Source organism: Scyliorhinus torazame, chromosome 11 (assembly GCF_047496885.1).
Source record: "Scyliorhinus torazame isolate Kashiwa2021f chromosome 11, sScyTor2.1, whole genome shotgun sequence".
NCBI classification, from domain to species: Eukaryota; Metazoa; Chordata; class Chondrichthyes; order Carcharhiniformes; family Scyliorhinidae; genus Scyliorhinus; species Scyliorhinus torazame.
Window position 1 is genome coordinate 162803105 of NC_092717.1, and position 25905 is coordinate 162829009.

Here is a 25905-nt window from a genome sequence, read left to right on the forward strand (position 1 = left end):
CTGTTCCTTCCTATTTTCCCTCTGATAATATTTTTTCAACATATTTATGTGGTATTCTTGTGTCTATTATGTACATTCCTCGGCCGCAGAAAAATACTTTTCACTGTACTTCGATACATGTGATAATAAATCAAATCAAATCAAAAAATATAATCAGTCCTTTTTCCTAACGTATGTCACCTTACTCACTCTCTTACCTTCCTTATAGGGAGGCCGCTGAATTTTGCTTTCAGAGGTTCGCCGTGCAAAGGCAACAATACAAGTATCTTGTCTCCAGCTTGGCATGTTTGTCTGCCCACATTTCTATTCTTGTTCCCGAAACCTTTAAATGATCTTGAGCTACCTGATAAGATCCCATGAGTCAGTCCAAAATGTGGACACGTAATCCAACATTGAGAATTTGTCCTTTTGTACTAGAATCTTCTTTTTCATCAACTTAAATAGATGCTGTATTTCATGACCATAGACCAATTCAAATGGGTTAAACCCAGTAGATTCGTTCTGAGAATCTCTGGTGGAAAATAGCAAAAATCCAATCACTTGTCCCAATCTCTTGGATATTCATGGCAATAGGCCCTAACCATGGTTTTGAGAGTCTGATGATATCTCTCCAAAGCTCCCTTAGTTTGTGCGTGATAGGTGGCTGATTTTAGTTGCTTGATGCCTAAACTAGGAATTATATCCTGGAAAATTTTAGACAAAACTTGAAGAACCCTGGTCAGATTGTACTTCTAAGGGTAGGCCATAGCATATGAAAAACTGCGTCAACCTTTCTACTACTACCTTAAGTGTAATTGTTAGCAAAGGTACAGGTTGTGGAACTAGGGTGGTCATATCCATGACCAAAAGAATGTACCGATGCCCTGCCTTTGTTTTAGGCAATGGTCCCATGCAATTTACCAATACCTACCCAAATAGTTTTTCAAACACTGATATGGTTATTAAAGATACTTGTTTAATTCCATGTTGTGGTTTACTGATTACCTGACAGGTTCTACAGAATTACACTGCATCCTTATGTAATCCTGCATAACCCAGGGGAAATTAAAATTACTTAAATATCTGATGTCTTTGGTTTGATCCCGATAAGTACAGCCACCAGTTTTGCAATTTCTAACGCAAAGAGCCTTTTATTATTTAACAGTAATTAGTATTAAATAGGCAACAATGCAAGTTAACTATGATCTTAATTCCCAATCCCTCCCTTTTTTAACTCCTGTGATGGGCCAGGGTTTAGAGAACCCCAAAGTGTATCATGGAGTTCACCTGACCCACAACTTTTTAAAAAATATTTATTTATTCTCCGGCTTTTTCACATTTTCTCCCAAATTTACACCCACCAACAATAAACAATAATCAGTAACAAATATGTCAATCCCCATATCGATAACAACGATCCCATCCTCCCACCAAACCCAAAACATTCGCCCACATGTTCACATAAACAACTGATAAAAAGGAATCAGGAATCACCCATGGCCACCATTAACACCCACCGCCCCCCCCCCCCCCCCCAAACTAACGTTCGATGTTATCCAGTTCTTGAAAGTGCTTAATGAATAATGCCCATGAATTATAGAACCCTTCCATCCTTCCCCTCAGTTCAAACTTAACCTTCTCATGAGTCAAGAATTCCAACAGATCCCCCCGCCACTCCAGGGCACAGGGTGGAGAGGCTGCTCTCCAACCCATCAGGATCCGCCTTTGGGCGATCAACGAGGCGAAGGCTACAACATTTGCCTCCGCGCTTGTTTCCAACCCTGGCTGGTCCGACACCCCGAATATGGCCTCCCGGGGGCCCGGGTTCAGTTTCACGTGCACCACTTTAGAAATTATCCTAAAAACCTCCTTCCAGTAATCCTCTAGCTTTGGACATGACCAAAACATATGAACGTGGTTAGCGGCCCCCCCCCCACAACATTCACACACATCTTCTACTCCTTCAAAGAATCGGCTCATCATCATGAGGTGTGCTCTGTATACCACCTTCAGCTGCATCAGCCCCAACCTCGTGCACGAGGTGGAGGCATTCACTCTCCGGAGCACCTCACACCAGAACCCCTCCTCCATATCCTCTCCCAACTCTTCCTCCTGCTTTGCTTTGATCCCTTCCAGCGGTGCCTTCTCCTCCTCCAAAATAGCTCCGCAGACCGCTGACACTACCCCCTTCTCCAGTCCCCCTGTCGTTAGCACCTCCTACAGCAATATGGAGGCCGGCTCCTCCGGGAAGTTCTGTATCTCCTTTCTGGCAAAATCTCGAACCTGCATGTATCTAAACATTTCCCCCTGCTCCAGCCCATACTTCACTTCCAGCTCCCTCAATCCTGCAAACCGACCCCTAAGAAACAAATCCTTCAGTGTCTTAATCCCCTTCTCCTTCCATTTCCGAAAATTTCCATCCCACCTCCCTGGCTCAAATCTGTGATTCCCCCCCAATCGGCATTTCCCTTGACCCTGCCCCCAACCCGAAGTGTTCGCGAAACTGCCTCCAAATTCTCAATTATTACCGGACTCCCTGAGTACTTCCCCGGGGCTATCGGGAGCGGCTCTGTTGCCAGTGCTTTCAATCCCGACCCCCTGCACAAACCCTCCTCCATTCTGACCCACTGGGAATCAACCCCTCTTACCCAGCTCCGCACTTTCTCTACATTCGCCGCCCAGTAGTAATACATCAGGTTCGGAAGACCCAAACCCCCTGCCTGCCTTCCCCTCTGTAGCGCCTTTCTAACTCTGGCCACCTTCCCTCCCCATGTGAACGATGTAATCCTTCCCTCAATCTCTCTGAAAAAAGCCTTTGGCAGGAAAATCGGCAGGCATTGAAAAATTAACAGAAATCGTGGCAATGCGTTCATTTTAATCGCCTGTACCCGACCTGCCAGTGACAGGGGAGACCATCCCAACTTGCCAGATCAGCTTTCACTCTCCCCACCAAACTGAAAAGTTGTACCTGCGGAGCCCCCCCCCCCCCCACCCCCAGGTACCTAAAATGTGTCCTTGCCCTACGGAATGGCAGCCCCCCCCACCCCCGGCCGAGATACCACAAAATACTCACTCTTGTTTAGATTCAGCTTGTACCCCGAGAAAGACCCAAACACTCGAAGCAGCTCCAATATTCCCCCTAAACGATACACTAGGTTCCGACACGTACAACAGCAAGTCATCGGCATATAAGGACACCCTATGCTCTATCCTCCTCCCCCCCCCCCCCCCCCCCCCCCCCGCACTATTCCTTTCCATACCCCCGAACTTCTTAATGCGATAGCCAACGGCTCAATCGCGAGTGCAAACAGCAGGGGGGGGACATAGGACATCCCTGCCTGGTCCCACGGTGGAGAGAAAAGTATCCTGAGCTGATGTTGTTTGTGCGGACACTCGCCCTCGGCGCCTTATATAGTAGCTTTACCCAATTCACAAATCTTGGTCCAATCCCAAACCGCTCCAGAACTGCCATCAAGTAACCCCATTCTACCCGGTCGAACGCCTTCTCAGCGTCCAATGCCACAACCACCTCGGTTTCCTTCCCCTCTGCCGGTGCCATAACGACGTTCAATATCTTTCTAATGTTTGAAAAGAGCTGCCTCCCTTTCACGAACCTGGGACCCTGGAGCTGTGAAGCAACTGTGCTACCGTGCCCTCCCCCTTTTTTTGTTACTCAATAAGTGTAATGATTGATTCGTATTTTGGACGTAGGCATGATTATTTCTTGGAAGTGGTAAATTACTTTCCCACGTGAAACTGGCCACATATAATTTATTTTTCTTTCAATAGAGGTGTTGGTCCAGGATGCAACACAAGGGAAATCATAGATCGATTGCGATATTTAAAGGCAGAGATTGAAGAACTGGAAACAAAGGAGAAAGAACTTGATCAACAGAAAATGTGGCTCCAGCAGAGTATTGAAAACATAACTGACAACACACCCAATAATAGATATCCTTTGTAGTTGAGCAACATTCTGTACCACTTGCATAAGCTCAAAATTCTGTGTAGACTGAACAAGCCAGTGTATTTCCAAGGTATAATGTAACTTTAAATGCAGGAAACTCCCAACACGTTTAACATTCCTCAATGTTACCCCAGGGACACTGAGCTGAGAGGCATGTCATGTGGAAAATACGATTTATATAAACTGCAGTTTAGATTGGATACAGATTAATACTTGTATTATGTTATTCAATGTAAGTTGTCCAAACTTAATATCTGAAACAAATTGGGGAAAACTAATACAAAAGTAAAATACTGCAGTTGCTGGGAATCTGTTAAAAAAAAATCTGGAACTACTCTGCAGGTCAGGCAGCATATGTAGAGATGAAAAGAAATTGGGGTGGGATTTTAAGGATGGCGGGCGATTGGTGCTCGCCTAAAATTTGAGGCTGGATGGGAAAAAGTCGTTACGTGGCCAGTTAAGGGCCTTAATAGGTGAATGGATGGGTTCCCATCTGTGGCCCGACCTGTAAGGGTGAAATTACGTCTAGTTTTGGATAGACAGGTTCCTGGGGGAATTTCATGCTCTCTTTCTCTCTCTCTCTCTCTCTCTCTGTTTCCCCCCCCCCCCCCCCCCAAAGTAGCAAAACAAAAGATGGGTCTAGAGGAGGTGTAAATATCAGAATCAATTCCAACAACTGTAGTCTGAAACTATGGGGAAATCTGAAATTATTGAGCCTGGAAGGCTGTAAAATGCCTAACCAAACAATAGGAAGTCTTGCAACACCAGGTTGAAGTGTTTTGAATCACTAGTTTTTGGAACGCAGCTCCTTCATCAGGTGAATGAAGAGGCGGGTTCCACAAACACAGATATGGACAAATTCAATGGTGCAAGATAATACTTTGAATGTGAGTCTTTGCAGGTAATGAAGTCTTTACAGGTCCAGACGGTGCGACTGGAGCGAGGGATAATCACAGGTTAAAGAGGTGTGAATTGTCTCAAGCCAGGACAGTTGGTAGGGTTTTGCAAGCCCAGGCCAGATGGTGGGGTAGTCAATGTAATGAGATATGAATCCAAGGTCCCGGTTGAGGCCGTACTCGTGCGTGCGGAACTTGGCTATCAGTTTCTGCTCGGCGATTCTGCGTTGTGTATCCTGAAGGCTGCCTTGGAGAACGCTTACCCAAAATCAGAGGCTGAATGCCCTTGACTGCTGAAGTGTTCCCCGACGGGAAGGGCACATTCCTGCCTGGCAATTGTCACGCAATGTCCATTCGTCCTGGGTACTGTGTAATGTGAAGGGAATCATTGCTAATCTGGCTGTACGAGACCCTTGGGGATGAGCGACCATAACATGTTGGAATTTTTTATCAAGATGGAGAGTGAAGTAGTTGATTTTGAGACTAGGGTGCTGAATCTTAATATAGGGAACTATGAGGGTATGGGGGTATGAGGCGTGAGTTGGCCTTGATAGATTGGGGAGAGTTACTTAAAGGGATGACAGTGGATAGACAATAGCAAACATTCAAGGAACGCATGGAGGAACTACAGCAACTGTCCATTCCTGTCTGGCACAAAAGCAAAGGGGGTAAGAGGGCCAATCCATGGCTTACAAAGGAAATTAGAAATAGTATGCGATCCAAGGAAGAAGCATACAGATTGGCCAAGAAAAATAATAGGTCTGAGGATTGGGAGCAGTTTAGAATTCAGCAAAGAAGGACGAAGATATTGATTAAGAAGGGGACAGTACAGTACGCAAGGAAACTTGCAGGGAACATAAAGACTGACACTAAGAGTTTCTACAGATATGTGAAGAGAAAGAGATTGGTAAAGAGAAATGTAGGCCCGCTACAGACAGAAACAGGGGAATGCATAATAAGGGACAAAGAAATGGCTGAGCAATTGAATACATACTTTGGTTCTGTATTCACAAATGAGGACACAAATCAGATCCCAGAAATGTTGGAGAATGAAAGGTTTAGTGAGAGGGAAGAACTGAGGGAGATCAACATTAGTAGAGAAATGGTGCTGGGAAAACTGATGGGATTGAAGGCGGATAAATCCCCAGGGCCTAAGAATCTGCAATCCAGAGTGCTTAAAGAGGTGGCTCTCGAAATAGTGGATGCATTGGTGGTCATCTTCCAGGATTCTATAGACTCTGGAACTGTCCCTGCAGATTGGAGGGTAGCTCACGTCACTCCGATATTCAAAAAGGGAGGTAGAGCGAAAGCAGGGAATTATAGACCAGTAAGCCTAACATCGGTAGTGGGGAAAATGCTTGAATCCATTATCAAGGACTTTATAGCGGAACATTTAGAAAACAGCGGCAGGATCAGTCAGAGTCGGCATGGATTAATTAAGGGAAAATCATGCTTCACAAATCTGTTGGAATTCTTTGAAGAGGTAACCAGTACAGTGGACAAGGGGGAGCCAGTCGATGTATATTTGGACTTTCAGAAGGCATTTGACAAAGTCCCGCATAAGAGATTCTTGTGCTAAATTAAAGCGCATGGGATTGGGGGAAATGTATTGAGGTGGATAGAAAACTGGTTGGCAGAGAGGAAACAAAGAGTAGGGATTAATGGGTCCTTTTCAAATTGGCAGGCAGTAACTAGTGGGGTATCACAGAAATCGATGCTGGGACCCCAGCTATTCACAATATATATTAATGATTTGGATGAGGGAACAAAATGTAACATTTCAAAGTTTGCAGATGATACCAAATTAGGTGGGATGGTGAATTGTGATGAGGATGCAGGGATCCTACAGCAAGATCTGGACAGGTTGGGCGAGTGGGCAAACCAATGGCAGATGCAGTATAATTCGGATAAGTGTGAGGTTATACATTTTGGAAGCAAAAACAGGAAGGCAGATTACTACCTGAATGGTTGTAAATTGGGAGGGGGAGTGTGCAACGGGACCTGGGTGTCCTTGTGCACCATTCGCTGAAGGTAAGCATGCAGGTGCAGCAGGCGGTAACAAAGGCTAATGGTATCATAAAATTTACAGTGCAGAAGGATGCCATTCGAGTCTGCAATGGCTCTTTGAAAGAGCATCCTACCCAAGCGCACACCTCCACCTTATCCCAATAACCCAGTAACCCCACCCAGCACTAAGAGCAATTTTGGACACTAAGGGCAATTTAGCATGGCCAATCCACCTAACCTGCACATCTTTGGACTGTGGAGGAAACCGGAGCACCCGGAGGAAACCCACGCAGGCACGGGGAGAACGTGCAGACTCCGCACAGACAGTGACCCAAACCGGGAATCAAACCTGGGACCCTGGAGCTGTGAAGCAATTGTGCTAACCACCATGCTACCGTGCTGCCCATTGCAAGAGGTTTCGTGTGTAGAAGCAGGGATGTGTTGCTGCAATTGTACAGGGCCTTGGTGAGGCCACACTTGGAGTATTGTGTGCAGTTTTGGTCTCCTTTTCTGAGGAAGGATGTTCTTGCTCTCGAGGGACTGCAGCAAAGATTTACCAGACTGATTCCAGGGATGGCAGGACTGTCATATGAGGAGAGATTGACTAGGTTGGAATTGTTCTCGCTAGAGTTCAGAAGAATGAAGGGGGATCTTATAGAGACTTATAAAATTCTAACAGGACTAGACAGGGTAGATGCAGGGAAGATGTTACCAATGATGGGTGTGTCCAGAACCAGGGGTCACAGCCTGAGGATTCAGGGGATTCCATTTCGGACAGAGATAAGGAGACATTTCTTCGCACAAAGAGTGGTGAGCCTCTGGAATTCATTACCACAGGACGTAGTTGATGCTAAAACTATGAATATATTTAAGAGGAGGCTGGATATAGCACTTGGGGAGAATGGGATCAAAGGCTATGGGGAGAAAGCAGGATTAGGCTATTGAGTTGGATGATCAGCCATGATCGTGATGAATGGCGGAGCAGGCTCGAAGGGCCAAAAGACCTCCTGCTCCTATCTTCTATGTACCATCCGTTGCTGCAGCGTCTGCATGGTCTCGCCAATGTACCACGCCTCAGGACATCCCTTCCTGCAGTGTATGAGGTAGACAACGTTGGCGAAGTCGCACGAGTGTGTACCACGTACTTGGCGGGTGGTGTTCTCGCGTGTAATGGTGGTATCCATGTCAATGATCTGGCACGTCTTGCAGAGGTTGCCATGGCAGGGTTGTGTGATGTCGTGGTCACTGTTCTCCTGAAGGCTGGGTAGTTTGCTGCAAACAATGGTCTGTTTGAGGTTGCACGGTTGTTTGAAGGCAAGTAATGGGGATGGCCTGAGATGTTCGTCTTCATCGATGAAGTATTGAAGGCTGCGAAGTAGGTGTCGTAGTTTCTCCGCTCCAGGGAAGTACCGGACGACTGGTTGTGTCCCGTGTTTGTCTTCTGAGGAGGTCGGTGCGGTTTTTTGCTGTGGCGCGTTGGAACTGTCGATCGATAAGTCGAGCGCCACATCCCATTCTTACGAGGGCGTCTTTCAGCGTCTGTAGATGTCAAACAATGAGGCGCTATCCTCAAGCTTGGGTTAAACTTCATTGGAACAGAGCAAGAGGCCAAGGACAAATTGGGAGTGGGGAGGACAATTTAAGCAAAAGGCAACTCGAAGCTTGGATGTGGACTGAATGAAAATTATCTGCATTTGGTCTCCCCAGGTTAGAAGAGACCACATCCTGAGCAACAATACGGAATACTAAATCAAAAGAAATACATGTAAAATCACTGTTTCACCTGGAAGGAATGTTTGCTGAATGATGGTGGGAAGAAGAAGGTAAAAGGCTAGGTTTTGCATCTCGTGTGCAGGGACAGAGAGGTGCTGACATTGGAGATGTTCTTGAGAATACCACAGTAGTGTGGTGAATAATAGGCCATTGGGCAGTTGAAAGAGGTGAGAAAGATGTGTTAGCTCAGAACAAAAGTACTGTTTAAATGTATTTATAGCTCTGTTTCAATCTCCTTAACTTTTTACATTGGCATATACAACTCATGAAGATGTCTGCAAGTGCTTTAAAGGTTTGTTAATATCCATCTTTACCAGTCTCTGTTGATTGTTTATTCTCCTGGATTTCTATTTTTACTGTAAACTGCATCTGCATCTGTCCAACCTGCTCTCAGACTAATGCCACTCTGAGCCAGCTACTGTGAGGTGGTGATGTTAGTCTCAGGATATCTCTACTTTTTTTTTGTGGAGAGATACTTGGCCCTCCATTGACCCAGCTCCCTGATGAACAGCTCAACAGCATTCAATTGAATTGAACTGGTGCAACATTGAATGAATTGAGTCATCAACCTGCTTTGCTGCTTATTTCAGTAACTGTTCTCTTTAATCTCTTATCAAATTTACAAATGACATCCTATGTGAATGTGACAAAGACCAACTCTTCCTCTTTGTCCTCTTCAACCTGTCTGCAGCCTTTGATATAGTTGACCACACCCTCTTCTTCCACTACCTCTCCTCCATTTTCCAGTTGCATGGTACTGCACTCACTGGCTATGAATGGATAGATAGGAATGGAACCAGTGGATCACCCAAAGTGGCTTCTCTTCCTGTTCCTGCTCAAAAGACCAGAGTCTTGGGTCATGTGACATTCCTTCTCCACAGTGATTTAACAAAGGATGTTTATCCAGCGACTGGAATTTGGCTTTGTTTTCAGAACTGATATCTCAGCCATTATGGATTGAAAGGGGTGCCATCGTGTTGAGGATCAGGTGTTTGGGAAGCCATTGCCTGCATGAACCCATAAACTCCGCAAACAAGGTTAAGTTATCAATTGCAAATGGCATTCCTGTAGCTCCTTTTGAAATAGGTCTATACGGCCCCAGGTGGTCTGCCAAATGCTCCTTAGGCATAACAAGGTGCGACATTCCCGAAACTGAGAAGATAATTCTTTTGTTCTGGAGGCTGTTGGGAATAATTTCCAGACTGGATCATCTATCTTAATTGTCTGTGTTCAACAGAAATGTCCAGCTGAAAAATAAGAAATAGTAATGAGGACCCCCTATCACGGTAGCATTGTGGGTAGCACAATTGCTTCACAGCTCCTGGGTCCCAGGTTCGATTCCGGCTTGAGTCACTGTCTGCGGAGTCTGCACATCCTCCCCGTGTGTGCGTGGGTTTCCTCCGGGTGCTCCGGTTTCCTCCCACAATCCAAAGATGTGCAGGTTAGGTGGATTGGCCATGATAAATTGCCCTTAGTGTCCAAAATTGCCCTTAGTGTTGGGTGGGGTTGTTGGGTTGTGGGGATAGGGTGGAGGTGTGGACCTTGGGTAGGGTGCTCTTTCCAAGAGCCGGTGCAGACGCGATGGGCCGAATGGCCTCCTTCTGCACTGTAAATTCTATGAAATAAAGTTTTAAAATGTTTACAGGATTGGGTTTCCATTTCGTGTTAGAATCATAGAATCTACAGTGCAGAAGGAGGCCATTCGGCCCATCAAATCTGCGCTGGCCCTTGGAAAGAGCGCCCCATCTAAGTCCATACCTCCACCCTATCCCCATAACCCAACCCAACCTTTTTGGACACAAAGGGACAATTTAGCATAGCCAATCCACCTAACCTGCACATTTTTGGACTGTGGGAGGAAACCGGAGCACCCGGAGGAAACACACACAGACACAGGGAGAAAGTGCAAACTCCGTACAGACAGTGATCCGAGGCCGGAATTGAACCCGGGACCCTGTAGCTGTGAGGCAGCAGTGCTAACCACTGTGCCACCGTAAATATTTTACATTTTTAAAAAATCTACATATTCTTAAATTAATTTGTATAACTATGATAAAAGTTTCATTGAAACTTAGATTTTTGTTTCTTATGAATTCTAACTCATTAATGATTCCATAACAGGTGATACACTTCTTGCCATCCAGGCCCCTTCTGGTACACAACTGGAAGTTCCAATTCCTGAACTGGTATGTTTTACTGTTGCCAAATACTCACTTCTGTTTCACTGATTATTCTTGTGTTCCTGTATTAACAGGCAGATCAATATGATCAGACTAAATGCCTCTAATTTGTATAACTGTTAAATTGCAAGTGCCTTTTTCAAAACTATAATCCTTGGGTGCGATTCTCTGGCCTCGTTACGCTCTTGCTCAAACGTAATGAGGCCGGTGACTAGCAGGAGAGGCCAAAAACAAGATCCGCCCCAGGCGCCAAACAGTTTGCAATGCAACCGGACCACTCCCATAGACAAAATCAGGATCTCGCCATAGCGTGGCGAGAAACCAATTATCACAACTTAAGCTCTATCTCCATACAATTAATGAGAGCGACTCCATATCCAACAGCCTCTCATCTTTCAGCGGCCTCCCCATCAAGTGCTCACGCTGGCACCGATTAGTACTCCGTTTGCAAAAAGTGAATCTAGTGGAAGGGCTTCTGTAGTCAGCCGAGGAGATGAAGAGTCATCATTATTCACAGGCAAAGAGCCCAAGGGTGCTGGGCTTGCCACACCCAGTGCTCAGTGAGCCACCCTCGGCTGGGAGTGGGCGAACCTCCACAGGGGTGGGCCGCCATGGGGTGGGGGGGGGGGGGGGGGGGAAGATGCTCAAGGGGGCGAGGGCAACCGCTCATGGAACCACCATGCCAACCCCTGGATCGTGTGTACATTTTCCAGGGGCAACACTTGTCCCTGCCCGTTTGCCCCACCGATCACCCATAACCCCCACCGACTGCTGAGGCCTCTGGCTGCGCAGCTGAATGCTATTTCATAGACTTTACAGTGCAGAAGGAGGCCATTCGGCCCATCTAGTCTGCACTGGCTCTTGGAAAGAGCACCCTACCCAAGCCCACACCTCCACCCTACCCCATAACCCAGTAGCCCTACCCAACACGAAAGGCATTTTTGGACACGAAGGGTAATTTAGCATGCCAATCTACCTAATCCTGCACATCTTTGGACTGTGGGAGGAAACCGGAGCACCCGGAGGAAACCCATGCACGCATGGGGAGAACGTGCAGACTCCACGCAGGCAGTGACCCAAACCAAGAATCGAACCTGGGACCCTGGAGCTGTGAAGCAATTGTGGAAACCACTATGCTACCGTGCTGCCCTTAAATTGCCGACATGGAAATGGCAATCGTGTTTAAGTGAGCACTTCACAGATGCCAAGTGGATTCCCATGGGTGGGCGGGCCATGTTACACGTGGGAGCCATTGCCGAGCATCCCAATCGCACCCTGATGCTTGAATACTGCGGGAGGCAACCCCACAAACACAATATCTGAACACCCAGGGGATGGGACACAGCTCTGGGGACATGTCCACGGCTGGAGGGTGGGTGAGCGCCACGGGGGGAGGGGGGGAACGGGGATGCCTGGAGAGATGGGCAAAGGGCCCTGAGGTCAGCCCACATTGCAGAAGGAAGTGACAGAGGCATCATAATGGTTGTGCAAAACGGTGTTTAATGTGCTGTACAATATCCCACTCCTGATGATGCCGCCCCCCACATCCTGCCTACCCTTCTCCCCCCCCTCCCCCAGTGCCCTCAGTGATCCTCAACGTGCCTGGCCTTCCTAGTTCTATCACTATGTCTTGGTGTTTCCCCAGGATGCACATCTGAGGTGGAGGCTGCCAGCTGCCTACCTCGTCCCATGGCCTTCAATGCCCCGGCGGGCGTCCTCTGGGGTCAGAGGGCCCTGCCTCACTTGTCAGTGGCACATGCACAGTCGTGCCGTCCTGTCCTGTGTGCTGACCATGAGACGCGGCCTCATCAGAGGGGTGGAACTCGGGGGAGCTGGTGGCCAAAGTCCCCACTCCATGGGACAGGTTCAGGTTGGCACTCAGTGCCCCCTCCTCCCGGTCGGTGCCCATAGGACCCTGGGGTCACCTTGCAGTGGAGGGGCAACTGGTCGGCCTGGTACTGGGTGACATCCCCCAGAGAGTTAGACATTCTGCCAAGACCCTCAGCCATGGCCATCTCCCATGGTGTGACGCCTTGAACACTTCACTAATGGTGCCAATGTCGTACACCAGGCTCTCCACTGCGGTCGCCACCCTAGCAGTGCCATTCGCCACTCATTGTCGGTGCCATATCCTGTGCCCGTAGCTTCTGGGACTCCTCCAATCGTCTATGGATCTGCTGGAGTGATGCTGACATATTCCTGTGAATGTCCCAGCCGCTCACTATTGTTTCCATCAGCTCCGGGTAACCCACTTTCATAGGCTCAGCATCAGGCTGGGACTCAGCTGGATCCTAGAATGCAGCAGCCCTCCGACCGCTGTCTCACCTGGGGGTTCCTACCTCCAGCTGATCGACATCATCAGCAGTGCCGTGCTCGCCAGATTGTGTCCAGAAGCCTGTCCACTAACATTTCCCATCGAGGTGTGTGTATCTGCACTGGTGGAAGGTGGGGATGACAGCTGTGCCACGACCATGGTTGCATCCTCGGAGCTCTCCTAGGAGGTGTTCTCCTCTGAGTCTGGAGAGGGGACCGCCTGGGATAGGCCAGCTCCATCGGCTGCAGAAGAAGGGACATGTGGTCTGTGGAAGAGATGGGTCAGTCAGTAAGGTAATAACAACTCACGTTTGACAGTTCCTCCGGATGGAGCTCAGTGATTCTTCACCTCTTTGAACAAATGGACTTATTAGTGATGGACAGCATGGATTTGTGAAGAGGAGGGCGTGCCTCACTAATTTGATCGAGTTTTTCGAGGAAGTGACAAAGATGATAAATGAGGGCAAGACAGTAGATGTTGTATAAATGGACTTCAGTAAAGCCTTTGACAAGGTACCTCATGGTAGACTGGTACAAAAGTGAAGTCACATGGGATCAGAGGATAGCTGGCAAGTTGGATTCAGAACTGGCTTGGGCACAGAAGACAGAGGGTAGTCGTAGAAGGGTGCTTTTCTGAATGGAAGGCTGTGACTAGCAGCATTCCATCAGTTTCATAGATTATCATAGAATTTACAGTGCAGAAGGAGGCCATTCGGCCCATCGAGTCTGCACCGGCTGTTGGAAAGAGCACCCTACCCAAGGTCAACACCTCCACCCTATCCCCATAACCCAGTAACCCCACCCAACACTAAGGGCAATTTTGGACACTAAGGGCAATTTATCATGGCCAATCCACCTAACCTGCACATCTTTGGACTGTGGGAGGAAACCGGAGCACCCGGAGGAAACCCACGCACACGGGGAGGATGTGCAGACTCCGTACAAACAGTAGCCCAAGCCGGAATCGAACCTGGGACCCTGGAGCTGTGAAGCAATTGTACTATCCACAATGCTACCGTGCTGCCCTTAAGAACAAATTAATCTACACTATATCATTCTACCGTGATCCATGTATCTATCCAATAGCTGCTTGAAGGTCCCTAATGTTTCCGACTCAACTACTTCCACAGGCAGTGCATTCCATGCCCTGTCGCCCCTCATCCTTCTCCGTTCTAATGAGAAAAGGCCTAGCACCCTCAACCTTCCTCGTAAGACCGTACTCTCCATTCCAGGCAACATCCTGGTAAATCTCCTTTGCACCTTTTCCAAAGCTTCCACATCCTTCCTAAAATGAGGTGACCAGAACTGTACACAGTACTCCAAATGTGGCCTTACCAAGGTTTTGTACAGCTGCATCATCACCTCACGGCTCTTAAATTCAATCCCTCTGTTAATGAACGCTAGCACACCATAGGCCTTCTTCACAGCTCTATCCACTTGAGTGGCAACTTTCAAAGATGTATGAACATAGACCCCAAGATCTCTCTGCTCCTCCACATTGCCAAGAACCCTGCCGTTAACCCTGTATTCCGCATTCATATTTGTCCTCCCAAATTGGACAACCTCACACTTTTCAGGGTTAAACTCCATCTGCCACTTCTCAACCCAGTTCTGCATCCTATCTATGTCTCTTTGCAGCTGACAACAGCCCTCCTCACTATCCACAACTCCACCAATCTTCGTATCGTCTGCAAATTTACTGACCCACCATTCAACTCCCTCATCCAAGTCATTAATGAAAATCACAAACAGCAGAGGACCCAGAACTGATCCCTGCGGTACACCACGGGTAACTGGGATCCAGGCTGAATATTTGCCATCCACCACCACTCTCTGACTTCTATCGGTTAGCCAGTTCGTTATCCAACTGGCCAAATTTCCCACTATCCCATGCCTCCTTACTTTATGCATAAGCCTACCATGAGGAACCTTATCAAATGCCTTACTAAAATCCATGTACACTACATCCACTGCTTTACCATCATCCACATGCTTGGTCACCTCAAAGAATTCAATAAGACTTGTAAGGTAAGACCTACCCCTCACAAATCCGTGCTGACTATCCCTAATCAAGCAGTGTCTTTCCAGATGCTCAGAAATCCTATCCCTCAGTACCCTTTCCATTACTTTGCCTACCACCGAAGTAAGACTAACTGGCCTGTAATTCCCAGGGTTATCCCTATTCCCTTTTTTGAACAGGGGCACGACATTTGGCACTCTCCAATCCCCTGGTACCACCCCTGTTGACAGTGAGGACGAAAAGATCATTGCCAACGGCTCTGCAATTTCATCTCTTGCTTCCCATAGAATCCTTGGATATATCCCGTCAGGCCCGGGGGACTTGTCTATCCTCAAGTTTTTCAAAATGCCCAACACATCTTCCTTCCTAACAAGTATTTCCTCGAGCTTACCAGTCTGTTTCACACTGTCCTCTCCAACAATATGGCCCCTCTCATTTGTAAATGCTGAAGAAAAGTACTCGTTGAAGACCTCTCCTATCTCTTCAGACTCAATACACAATCTCCCGCTACTGCCCTTGATCGGACCTACCCTCGCTCTAGTCATTCTCATATTTCTCACATATGTGTAAAAGGCCTTGGGGTTTTCCTTGATCCTACCCGCCAAAGATTGTTCATGCCCTCTCTTAGCTCTCCTAATCCCTTTCCTCAGTTCCCTCATGGCTATCTTGTATCCCTCCTGCGCCCTGTCTGAACCTTGTTTCCTCAGCCTTACATAAGTCTCCTTCTTCCTCTTAACAAGACATTCAACCGCTCTTGTCAACCATGGTTCCCTCACTCGACCATCTCTTCCCTGCCTGACAGGGACATACATATCAAGGACACGTAGTACCTGTTCCTTGAACAAGTTCCACATTTCACTTGTGTCCTTCCCTGACAGCCTATGTTCCCAATTTATGCAGTACAATTCTTGTCTGACAACATCGTATTTACCCTTCCCCCAATTGTAAACCTTGCCCTGTTGCACGCACCTATCCCTCTCCATTACTAAAGTGAAAGTCACAGAATTGTGGTCACTATCTCCAAAATGCTCCCCCACTAACAAATCTATCACTTGCCCTGGTTCATTACCAAGTGCCAAATCCAATATGGCCTCTCCTCTGGTCGGACAATCTACATACTGTGTTAGGAAAGCTACCTGGACACACTGCATAAACACCACCCCACCCAAACTATTTGATTTAAAGAGTTGCCACTCAATGTTTGGGAAGTTGAAGTCACCCATGACTACTACCCTGTGACTTTGACAAATGTTGAATTCTTTACCCGTCAGTCTGGCCTCAATAAAACTTGAGATGGATTTGTAGGCATAGTATTATTTATTTTTAACCAACTTGCAAGTCTGACTCGCTTCTCAGGGACACAGAACCAGTCTCCTGGACCCCTTGGAAACGAATGAGGTCCGAGACAAAGGGATCTCTGCAAATACATTCAAATGGCATCAAGTTTCACATACACGATTCCCATAGGTCATCCTATACCCCTCCTGACCTGGCCATACATCCTAATTGGCTCACTTCTCATTCCTTAACCCTGGCCTCTTGTTACCCAGCATCCTTTTCTCCTCCTCTACCAGATACCCCTCCCCCTTCCTTGCCATGCTTTCTGAAATCCTTTGTCTGTGAACTCACTAGAATTAGACCGGCCTATATCTAACATTACTGTAACTAATATCTTTAAACTAACTGTTTTATATCGTCATTCCCTCCTTTTATCATTTCATGATAACCTATCTATTCAATCCGTAGCTACGGCCCCTCATCTAAAAAGATTTGTCGCTGCATTTCCAATTCCTGTTGTAGCCCCCCTTCGTCCGCTGCACCCTCGTGGATCCTAACAGCCAAGATTCTAGGGGCGTCTATCTGTTCCAGTGCACCCCGCATTCTACCCATCACGCATTTAAGGATGGCCAGGCCCACAAAGATGCAGCCGAGTGCCACTGCTAAATACATGGCCATATTTATCAACCAGTCCTTCCAACCTCCAATTCCCCAGTTACCCCAAGAGCCAGGGTCCTGCATTCCATCCAGGTGATCCCGTATGCGATCCATAAATTTAGTGATGTTAGCGGTTAGGTCTTGAACTCCCATGATACACTTGCCCTGCACTATGGCGCATACCCCACCCTCACGGGCCAGAAGATAGTCAAGAGCATACCGGTTCTGCATTGCAAACAACCGTAGCTGAGACAATTCCTTGGTTATTGCCCCGAGGGCTCCCAAGGTTTCGTTTCCCAGGATGGTAAGGCCACAAATAAAATAATTCCTATCGCTGACTGCCAAGGAACCCCCCACACCTCCCAGTGTCAAGACGCTCAGAATTCCCCACCCGGCTGAGTGGCCCCGGTTGGGTGCGAGAATCTGAGGTTTTTTCCAGTTCTCGCAGAATTCAGTTGAGACTGCCCGGCGTGCTAACTGATTATGCAGCGTCCACGCCAAGGGGCAGGGGACTGTGGTAGGGACTAGAGTCCAGTTAGCAATTTGGCGGGGAAATGGGGGTGACAAAACATTGGTCGCTGTGCCATTTTTAAAAAAGTAGTCTCCTTGCTCCGTGTACAGGCTAGCATCACAATCAGTATATCGGTTGCATAGGGATCCCCCAGTAGCCCAGGTTTTCCAGCTTTGGAACGCCCATTCGGGCCTCCCAGCAACGCGGAAAGCCCTAGTCCCAACAGTGATATGAGAGACATTCGCCCAGCCACAAAGGAGCTGGAGGCCAGCGTTCAATGGAATGCAGGTGGTGTTGTAACAAACGCATTGGCCAGACGCCTGAGTGATATGACACATCCTGTCCGTACAGGTGGGGAACAGATATGTTATATTCATTTCCACCTCTACCAGCAAACAGCCATACCCGTCACTGCTGAAACAATTCTCGTACGATCGGGAGTCCCTATTGGGAGTGAAGTGGCTAAGTATGTACGCCCTCCACCGCCTATCATACTGTGAGTGGGAATTATCCCGAGGAAGGGGAAGGCAAATAGCCGGTGGTGCTGAACCCGGATCGTAAGGAAGAGTGACTTGCTCGGGGGGTGGCTCGGTACGCTGACAATGAACCACCGTTTGGGGAGTGCCCCAAAGTGGTGAAACAGAAAATAACCTAGACACCGCTGCGGAATTCGGGTAGCAGACAACCCGTCCCTGGCCATACAAGCGGTGGTAAATCTGGCAGAAGAGATTCATACTACCCGGGTTTTCCTCAGTCTGGGCCCTAAATGAATTAAGTGTATCTTCCAAAATCTGTTTCCCAATCTGTTCCTCCACATCTCTGCTACTATTGGGGGGCCTATAGAAAACTCCCAACAAGGTGACTGCTCCTTTCCTATTTCTGACTTCAACCCATACTACCTCAGTAGGTGGATACTCCTCGAACTGCCTTTCTGCATCTGTTATACTATCTCTAATTAACAATGCCACCCCCCCCCCCCCCCCACCCACCTCTTTTACCACCCTCCCTAATCTTATTGAAACATCTATTACCAGAGACCTCCAACAACCATTTCTGCCCCTCTTCTATCCAAGTTTCCGTGATGGCCACCACATTGTAGTCCCAAGTACCGATCCATGCCTTAAGTTCACCCACCTTATTCCTGATGCTTCTTGCGTTGAAGTATACACACTTCAACCCATCTCCGTGCCTGCAAGTACTCTCCTTTGTCAGTGTTCCCTTCCCCACTGCCTCACTACACGCTTTGGCGTCCTGAATATCGGCTAACTTAGTTGCTGGACTACAAATCCGGTTCCCATTCCCCTGCCAAATTAGTTTAAACCCTCCCGAAGAGTACTAGAAAACCTCCCTCCCAAGGGTATTGGTGCCCCTCTGGTTCAGATGCAACCCGTCCTGCTTGTACAGGTCCCACCTTCCCCAGAATGCGCTCCAATTATCCAAATACCTGAAGCCCTCCCTCCTACACCATTCCTGCAGCCATGTGTTCAACTGCACTCTCTCCCTATTCCTAGCCTCGCTATCACGTGGCACCGGCAACAAACCAGAGATGACAACTCTGTCTGTCCTGGCTTTTAACTTCCAGCCTAACTCCCTAAACTTGTTTATTACCCCAATTCTAGGGTCTTTGTTGTTTGTGATATATATAAATGATTTGGAAGAAAATGTAGCTGGTCTGATTAGTAAGTTCGCAGATGACACAAAAATTGGTGGAGCTGCGGATAGTGAAGAGGACTGCCAGAGGATACAGCAGGATGTAAACTGGTTGGAGTCTTGGGCGGAGAAATGGCAGATGGAGTTTAATCCGGACAAGTGTGAGATATTACACTTTGGAAGGTCCAATGCATGTAGCAATTACATAATTAATTGTAAAACTCTTGCGAGTACTGACAGGCAGAGTGATCTGGGCGTGCAAGTCCACCGATCACTGAAAGTGGCAACGCATGTGGATAAAGTGGTCAAGAAGGCATACGGCATGCTGGCCTTCATCGGTCGGGGCATTGAATATAAAAATTGTCATGTCATGTTGCAGTTGTACAGGATCTTAGTTAGGCCTCATTTGGAATATTGTGTACAATTCTAGGCTCCACACTACCAGAAGGATGTGGATGCTTTGGGGAGGGTACAGAAGCGGTTTACTAGGATGTTGCCTGGTATGGAGGGCATTAGCTATGAGGAGAGGTTAGATAAACTCGGTCTGTTCTCATTGGAATGACGGAGGTTGAGAGGCGATCTGATAGAGGTCTACAACATTATGAGTGGCATGGACAGAGTGGATAGTCAGATGCTCTTTCGTAGGCTAGGAGAGTCAAGTAGTAGGGCACATAGGTTTAAAGTGCATGGGGAAAAGTTTAAAGCAGATGTACGAGGCACGTTTTGTACACAGAGGGTGGTAAATATATGGAACGCGCTGCCTGGGGAGGTGGTGGGAGCAGGTACAATAGCAGCATTTAAGGAGCATATAGACAAATGTATGAATAGGGTGGGAATGGAATGATACGGACTCCATAAGTGCGGATGGTTTAGTTTAGGCAGGTACAATGGTCGGCGCAGGCTTGGAGGGCGAAGGGCCTGTTCCTGTGCTGTATTGTTCTTTGTTCTCTGCGGCGTCCGCCAGCCTCCGTGTGGGTGACTGATCTGTCCTCGGCCACCCCAGTCACCTCCAGGGAACGCTCCTCGAAGGAGGTGAGGAGTTTTATGTCCGGCACACCACCGCCAGTCTGGGCCCTCTCCCACCGATTGTGGGAGAGTTTTTCCTGCAGACACAGAGAGGGCATCGTTAGACACACACATGGCACACAGTCGTGGGGGGTGGTGTGAAGAGTGGGTTGGGGTGGGGAGGTTGGAGGGAGGGTTGAAGGGGGTGGAGGGAGAGTTGGGGTCGCCTGGGGGGTTGGGGGAGTAGATGCTTCCTTGGGGGGAATGGGCGTTGGTGTCCATTCACTCGTGCTGCCTGATGTAGGTCATTGATCTTTTTCCGGCACTACAGGACAGTTCTCCTGGTCACACTCCCCGAGCTGATGGTTGCCTTCACCTCATCCCAGGCAGAACTGGTTGCCTGGCTCACCCTCTGGGACCCTCGGGAGAACAGGACATCCATCCTGGCCTCCACAGCGTCCAGGTCAGCGTCCCCGAATCGTGGGGCTGGTGACGTCGGCGCCATTGTTTCAAGCTGGCTGGGACTGGCTTAGCAAGTGCAGCTTAAGTGCTTATTGACCCTGTTAGTGGGAGGCTGGCGAGCGTAGTGTCGGCGTATCAGCTGTCGAGCCTTCATTTGCAATGGGAAGCCCTTGAGGCCTCGTTAACTGGACCAATTAACATTGAATTGCATTGCCGGCCTTGCTGGGCCCAGCGCCGGGAAGCTCGCGGCATTACCGCTCGCTACATACTTCGAAATTTTTCCGGAGAATCACGTCCCTTGTTTCAGTTGGTATCACTGCGTTCTGGGTCAGAAGATTATGAGTACAAGCCCTTACCATAAATTTAACAGACCTTTTATTAAGGGACTGTTGTATTTCTGGAGGTGCCATCCCACCAAATGAGACATTGAGCTTAGTGTTATGTACCTAATTAGGTATATGTTGATATTCCTTGAGACTAATTGAAGGAGGATCTTATTTTGGTCAACATTACTCAGTTTAATGAGAAACCGCTTGTCGTCATATTACAGTTGGTGGGATATTTCTATTGCTGGTGTATTTGCTTAAATAAGTGATTAGATTTCAGGATTAGTGTAGTTTAGATTTTATAAATAGATATAACAAAGTCTACTGCTTGAGGTAAGCCTGTAGGTTGTCTAAATGAGCAGTCTGTTTATGGTACAGCAGCTCTAATGTACTTAAGGATTAAGTAATTATATTTAGTTTGAAGTAATTCTGAAATATGAAACAAAAATGTGCATGCACCTTTTAAATGGAAACATCAGGAAAAAAAATTAATTACGTGAAATATGCAACAGTTCCGACAGCAACTGTAAAGAGAGAAAATGTTAACCCTTCTTCAGTAATGAACAAAAATAAACAAGGCCTTTTTCAGTGTGGAAGAGTGATAGATGGGGGGAAAGGAATGCGTGGGAAGAGGCAGTGTCGAGGGGGTGCACAGGGTTCATGCCTGCAACTAAATGATGAAACCCGAAGATGCTTCTGCATTATAATAGAGCTAAGGAAGCACAACAGCCAGCTGGCATTGAGGTGTGCAAGGTCTGGCCATTGCAATCGTCACTGCAGCACCCCGGTAATGGACCATGTCTTAGTTCCGGGATCGACTTAAATCCAGGATCGAGGAAGCTTGGATCAGCTAGGATTATTATCAAAAATCAGATCAGAGACCCAGTAGCTGGAGAGGATGTTGCAGTTGGATTCTGCACAACGGTGAGCTTTTCATTGAACCTGGGGTCGAGAGGTGCACACCTGACTCCAAATTTAAGTAAGCATGGTCTAGTATTAGCGAGTGTATCCTGTGAGCAGATACACAAGAGACCAACTGGTATCTTGTTTTTAAAAAGGCTTAATGTATCAGATGGATTTAAAAATTGAAATATTTGTACTAACCATGTACTAACAATTTTAAATATTTTTGTTTTCTGAATAAAAGGGGCCAAATGGACAAAAAAAATACCAGATCAATTTGAAAAGTCAATCGGGACCTATTCACGTTCTACTTATTAATAAGGAGTCCAACTGCTCGAAGCCTGTGGTGTTCCCTGTTCCTCCACCAGATGACCTCATGCAGCCACAACAAGATATTGCAATACCATCATTCCCAGAAAAATTCTCTTCAACTCCACTTCTGTCAGAACGAGTTGTCTCCCTGAAGGAACCGTACCTTGTTCAGGCACCCTTATCTAAGCAGACTTCTGGTGAGTTGTGGAAAATTAGAGACTTACATTTGCATAAGTTATGTACAAAAGATGAATAGTCTTGGGTACAGTTTTTCTATGGATATATGTCATTATATGTAATTGGGAAGAAGTGAAGTCAAGTTAAAATTTGAGCTCCCAGGGTGGCACGGTGGCGCAGTGGTTAGCACTGCTACCTCACGGCGCCGAGGACTCGGATTCAATCCTGGCCCCGGGTCACTGTTCACTTGGAGTTTGCAGTGCTGCGTAGGTCTCACCCCCCACAAACCAAAGATATACAGGGTAGGTGGATTGGCCACGCTAAATTGTCCTTTAATGGAAAGATTTTTTTTTAAAAATTCAACTCCTGTATGACACTTCTATAAAATGGATCTTCACTATATTTTTAGGTTATAGCTCTGGGTGGTGCGATCGCACAGTGGTTAGCATTGTTGCTTCACAGCACCAGTGTCCCAGGTTCGATTCCCGGCTTGAGTCACTTTCTGTGCGGAGTCTGCATGTTCTCCCCGTGTCTTGATGGGTTTCCTTGGGGTGCTCCAGTTTCCTCCCACAAGTCCCGAAAGACGTGCTTGTTAGGTAATTTGGACATTCTGAATTCTCCCTCCGTGTACCCGAACAGGCGCCGGAATGTGATGACCAGGGGCTTTTCACAGTAACTTCATTGGTGTTAAATGTAAGCCTACTTGTGACAATAAAGATTATTATTATTATATATAAACACACTAATGGAGCAACAATAATTGTAGCTACATTGCATACAAGTAATATTCTTCCAAAAAAATCTTTGTACATTTGCAACGTCAGTCATCTTAGATCATGATTTGCCTTGTTCTAGCACGACTGTTATCTTCTGAAGGATAGGCAAGGGAATCTATGTGTGGAGCCAGAGGAAATGGGCGAGGTACTAAATGAATACTTTGCATCAGTATTCACCAAAGAGAAGGAATTGGTAGATGTTGAGTCTGGAGAAGGGGGTGTAGATAGCCTGGGTCACATTGTGATCCAAAAAGACGAGGTGTTGGGTGTCTTAAAAAATATTAAGGTAGATAAGTCCCCAGGGCCTGATGGGATCTACCCCAGAATACTGAAGGAGGCTGGAGAGGAAATTGCTGAGGCCTTGACAGAAATCTTTGGATCCTCGCTGTCTTCAGGGGAAGTCCCGGAGGACTGGAGAATAGCCAATGTTGTTCCTCTGTTTAAGAAGGGTAGCAAGGATAATCCCGGGAACTACAGGCCGGTGAGCCTTACTTCAGTGGTAGGGAAATTACTGGAGAGAATTCTTCGAGACAGGATCTACTCCCATTTGGAAGCAAATGGACGTATTAGTGAGAGGCAGCACGGTTTTGTGAAGGGGAGGTCGTGTCTCACTAACTTGATAGAGTTTTTCGAGGAGGTCACTAAGATGATTGATGCAGGTAGGGCAGTAGATGTTGTCTATATGGACTTCAGTAAGGCCTTTGACAAGGTCCCTCATGGTAGACTAGTACAAAAGGTGAAGTCGCACGGGATCAGGGGTGAGCTGGCAAGGTGGATACAGAACTGGCTAGGCCACAGAAGGCAGAGAGTAGCAATGGAGGGATGCTTTTCTAATTGGAGGGCTGTGACCAGTGGTGTTCCACAGGGATCAGTGCTGGGACCTTTGCTCTTTGTAGTATATATAAATGATTTGGAGGAAAATGTAACTGGTCTGATTAGTAAGTTTGCAGACGACACAAAGGTTGGTGGAATTGCGGATAGCGATGAGGACTGTCGGAGGATACAGCAGGATTTAGATTGCCTGGAGACTTGGGCGGAGAGATGGCAGATGGAGTTTAATCCGGACAAATGTGAGGTAATGCATTTTGGAAGGTCTAATGCAGGTAGGGTATATACAGTGAATGGTAGAACCCTCAAGAGTATTGAAAGTCAAAGAGATCTAGGAGTACAGGTCCACAGGTCATTGAAAGGGGCAACACAGGTGGAGAAGGTAGTCAAGAAGGCATACGGCATGCTTGCCTTCATTGGCCGGGGCATTGAGTATAAGAATTGGCAAGTCTTGTTGCAGCTGTATACAATCTTAGTTAGGCCACACTTGGAGTATAGTGTTCAATTCTGGTCGCCACACTACCAGAAGGATGTGGAGGCTTTAGAGAGGGTGCAGAAGAGATTTACCAGAATGTTGCCTGGTATGGAGGGCATTAGCTATGAGGAGCGATTGAATAAACTCGGTTTGTTCTCACTGGAACGAAGGAGGTTGAGGGGAGACCTGATAGAGGTATATAAAATTATGAGGGGCATAGACAGAGTGGATAGTCAGAGGCTTTTCCCCAGGGTAGAGGGGTCAATTACTAGGGGGCATAGGTTTAAGGTGAGAGGGGCAAGGTTTAGAGTAGATGTACGAGGCAAGTTTTTTACGCAGAGGGTAGTGGGTGCCTGGAACTCACTACCGGAGGAGGTAGTGGAAGCAGGGACGATAGGGACATTTAAGGGGCATCTTGACAAATATATGAATAGGATGGGAATAGAAGGATACGGACCCAGGAAGTGTAGAAGATTGTAGTTTAGTCGGGCAGCATGGTCGGCACGGGCTTGGAGGGCTGAAGGGCCTGTTCCTGTGCTGTACATTTCTTTGTTCTTTGTTCATTTGTCGTTTTCTTGGAAGGAAAGATAAGGCAATGTCTGTTTCCATGTGCTTATTTAAATGTTATGACTATTTTAAAATCAGATTGTGGCCTACAGCTGCCTGCTATTGCATCAGATACCCCTTACTCAAACATGGCAGACCCCCCAGAAATTTGCAACGGGATAACAACTGAATCACTACAGAACATACGAGAACAGAACGGATTACAATCACTGCTTCCCATAGATGTTGGGGGCATTCTCAAACATCCTCCAACTTCATATGAGCAAACAAAGACAGTAGATTCAAGTGGTAAGTAAAATCGAGGGCAAGGATTATGGAATTTGCTTAAAATTATTTTTCTGTCCCTGTTTTTATTCTCATTTGTCTCAGCTTGAACTTTGTTTGTTTTCAAGTATACGGTAAAACTGACAATTTTATAATTATAATCAGTATAATTATAAATATAATTTAAAATTTTACCTGCCTCAACTTTTGGCTGCAAAAATTAAAACAGCTTCACAATACTGTTCCATACATCAAGTGCAATTGTTTCAATACTATATATTGCGGACAGGAGAGTGGTTAATTTAAATAGATTTCTCCGATCACTACCCATCTGTAACGTGGAGATGCCTGGCGTTGGACTGGGGTGGGGGTGGGCACAGTAAGCATTCTCCAAGGCGGCCTTAAGGACGCACGACAATGCCAGAATTGCCAAGTTGAAACTGATAGCCAGGTTTTGCACGCAGGAGTACGGCCTCAACCGGGACTTTGGATTCATGTCTCACTAAGTTTAACTACATTTAAACCCCACCATCTAGCCTGAGCTTGCAAAATCCTACCAACTGTCCTGACTTGAGACAA

At 47.1% G+C, this 25905-nt stretch overlaps 1 protein-coding gene across 3 annotated transcripts in view; it reads left to right on the forward strand.

Moving 5' to 3' along the window:
- The window catches only part of LOC140385614 (transcription factor E2F5-like), a 53184-nt gene that overhangs the window by 12859 nt on the left and 14420 nt on the right, over positions 1-25905 (forward strand). Inside the window, exons 3-7 of one of the 3 annotated variants that reach the window (XM_072467946.1) lie at positions 3769-3930; positions 8883-8914; positions 10744-10808; positions 22172-22436; positions 25141-25350. In XM_072467946.1, coding sequence (XP_072324047.1) covers positions 3769-3930; positions 8883-8914; positions 10744-10808; positions 22172-22436; positions 25141-25350 — 734 coding nt within the window. Of the gene's footprint in view, positions 1-3768; positions 3931-8870; positions 8915-10743; positions 10809-22171; positions 22437-25140; positions 25351-25905 lie in introns of all 3 variants that reach the window. The other 2 variants (XM_072467945.1, XM_072467947.1) reach the window with 2 other exon arrangements.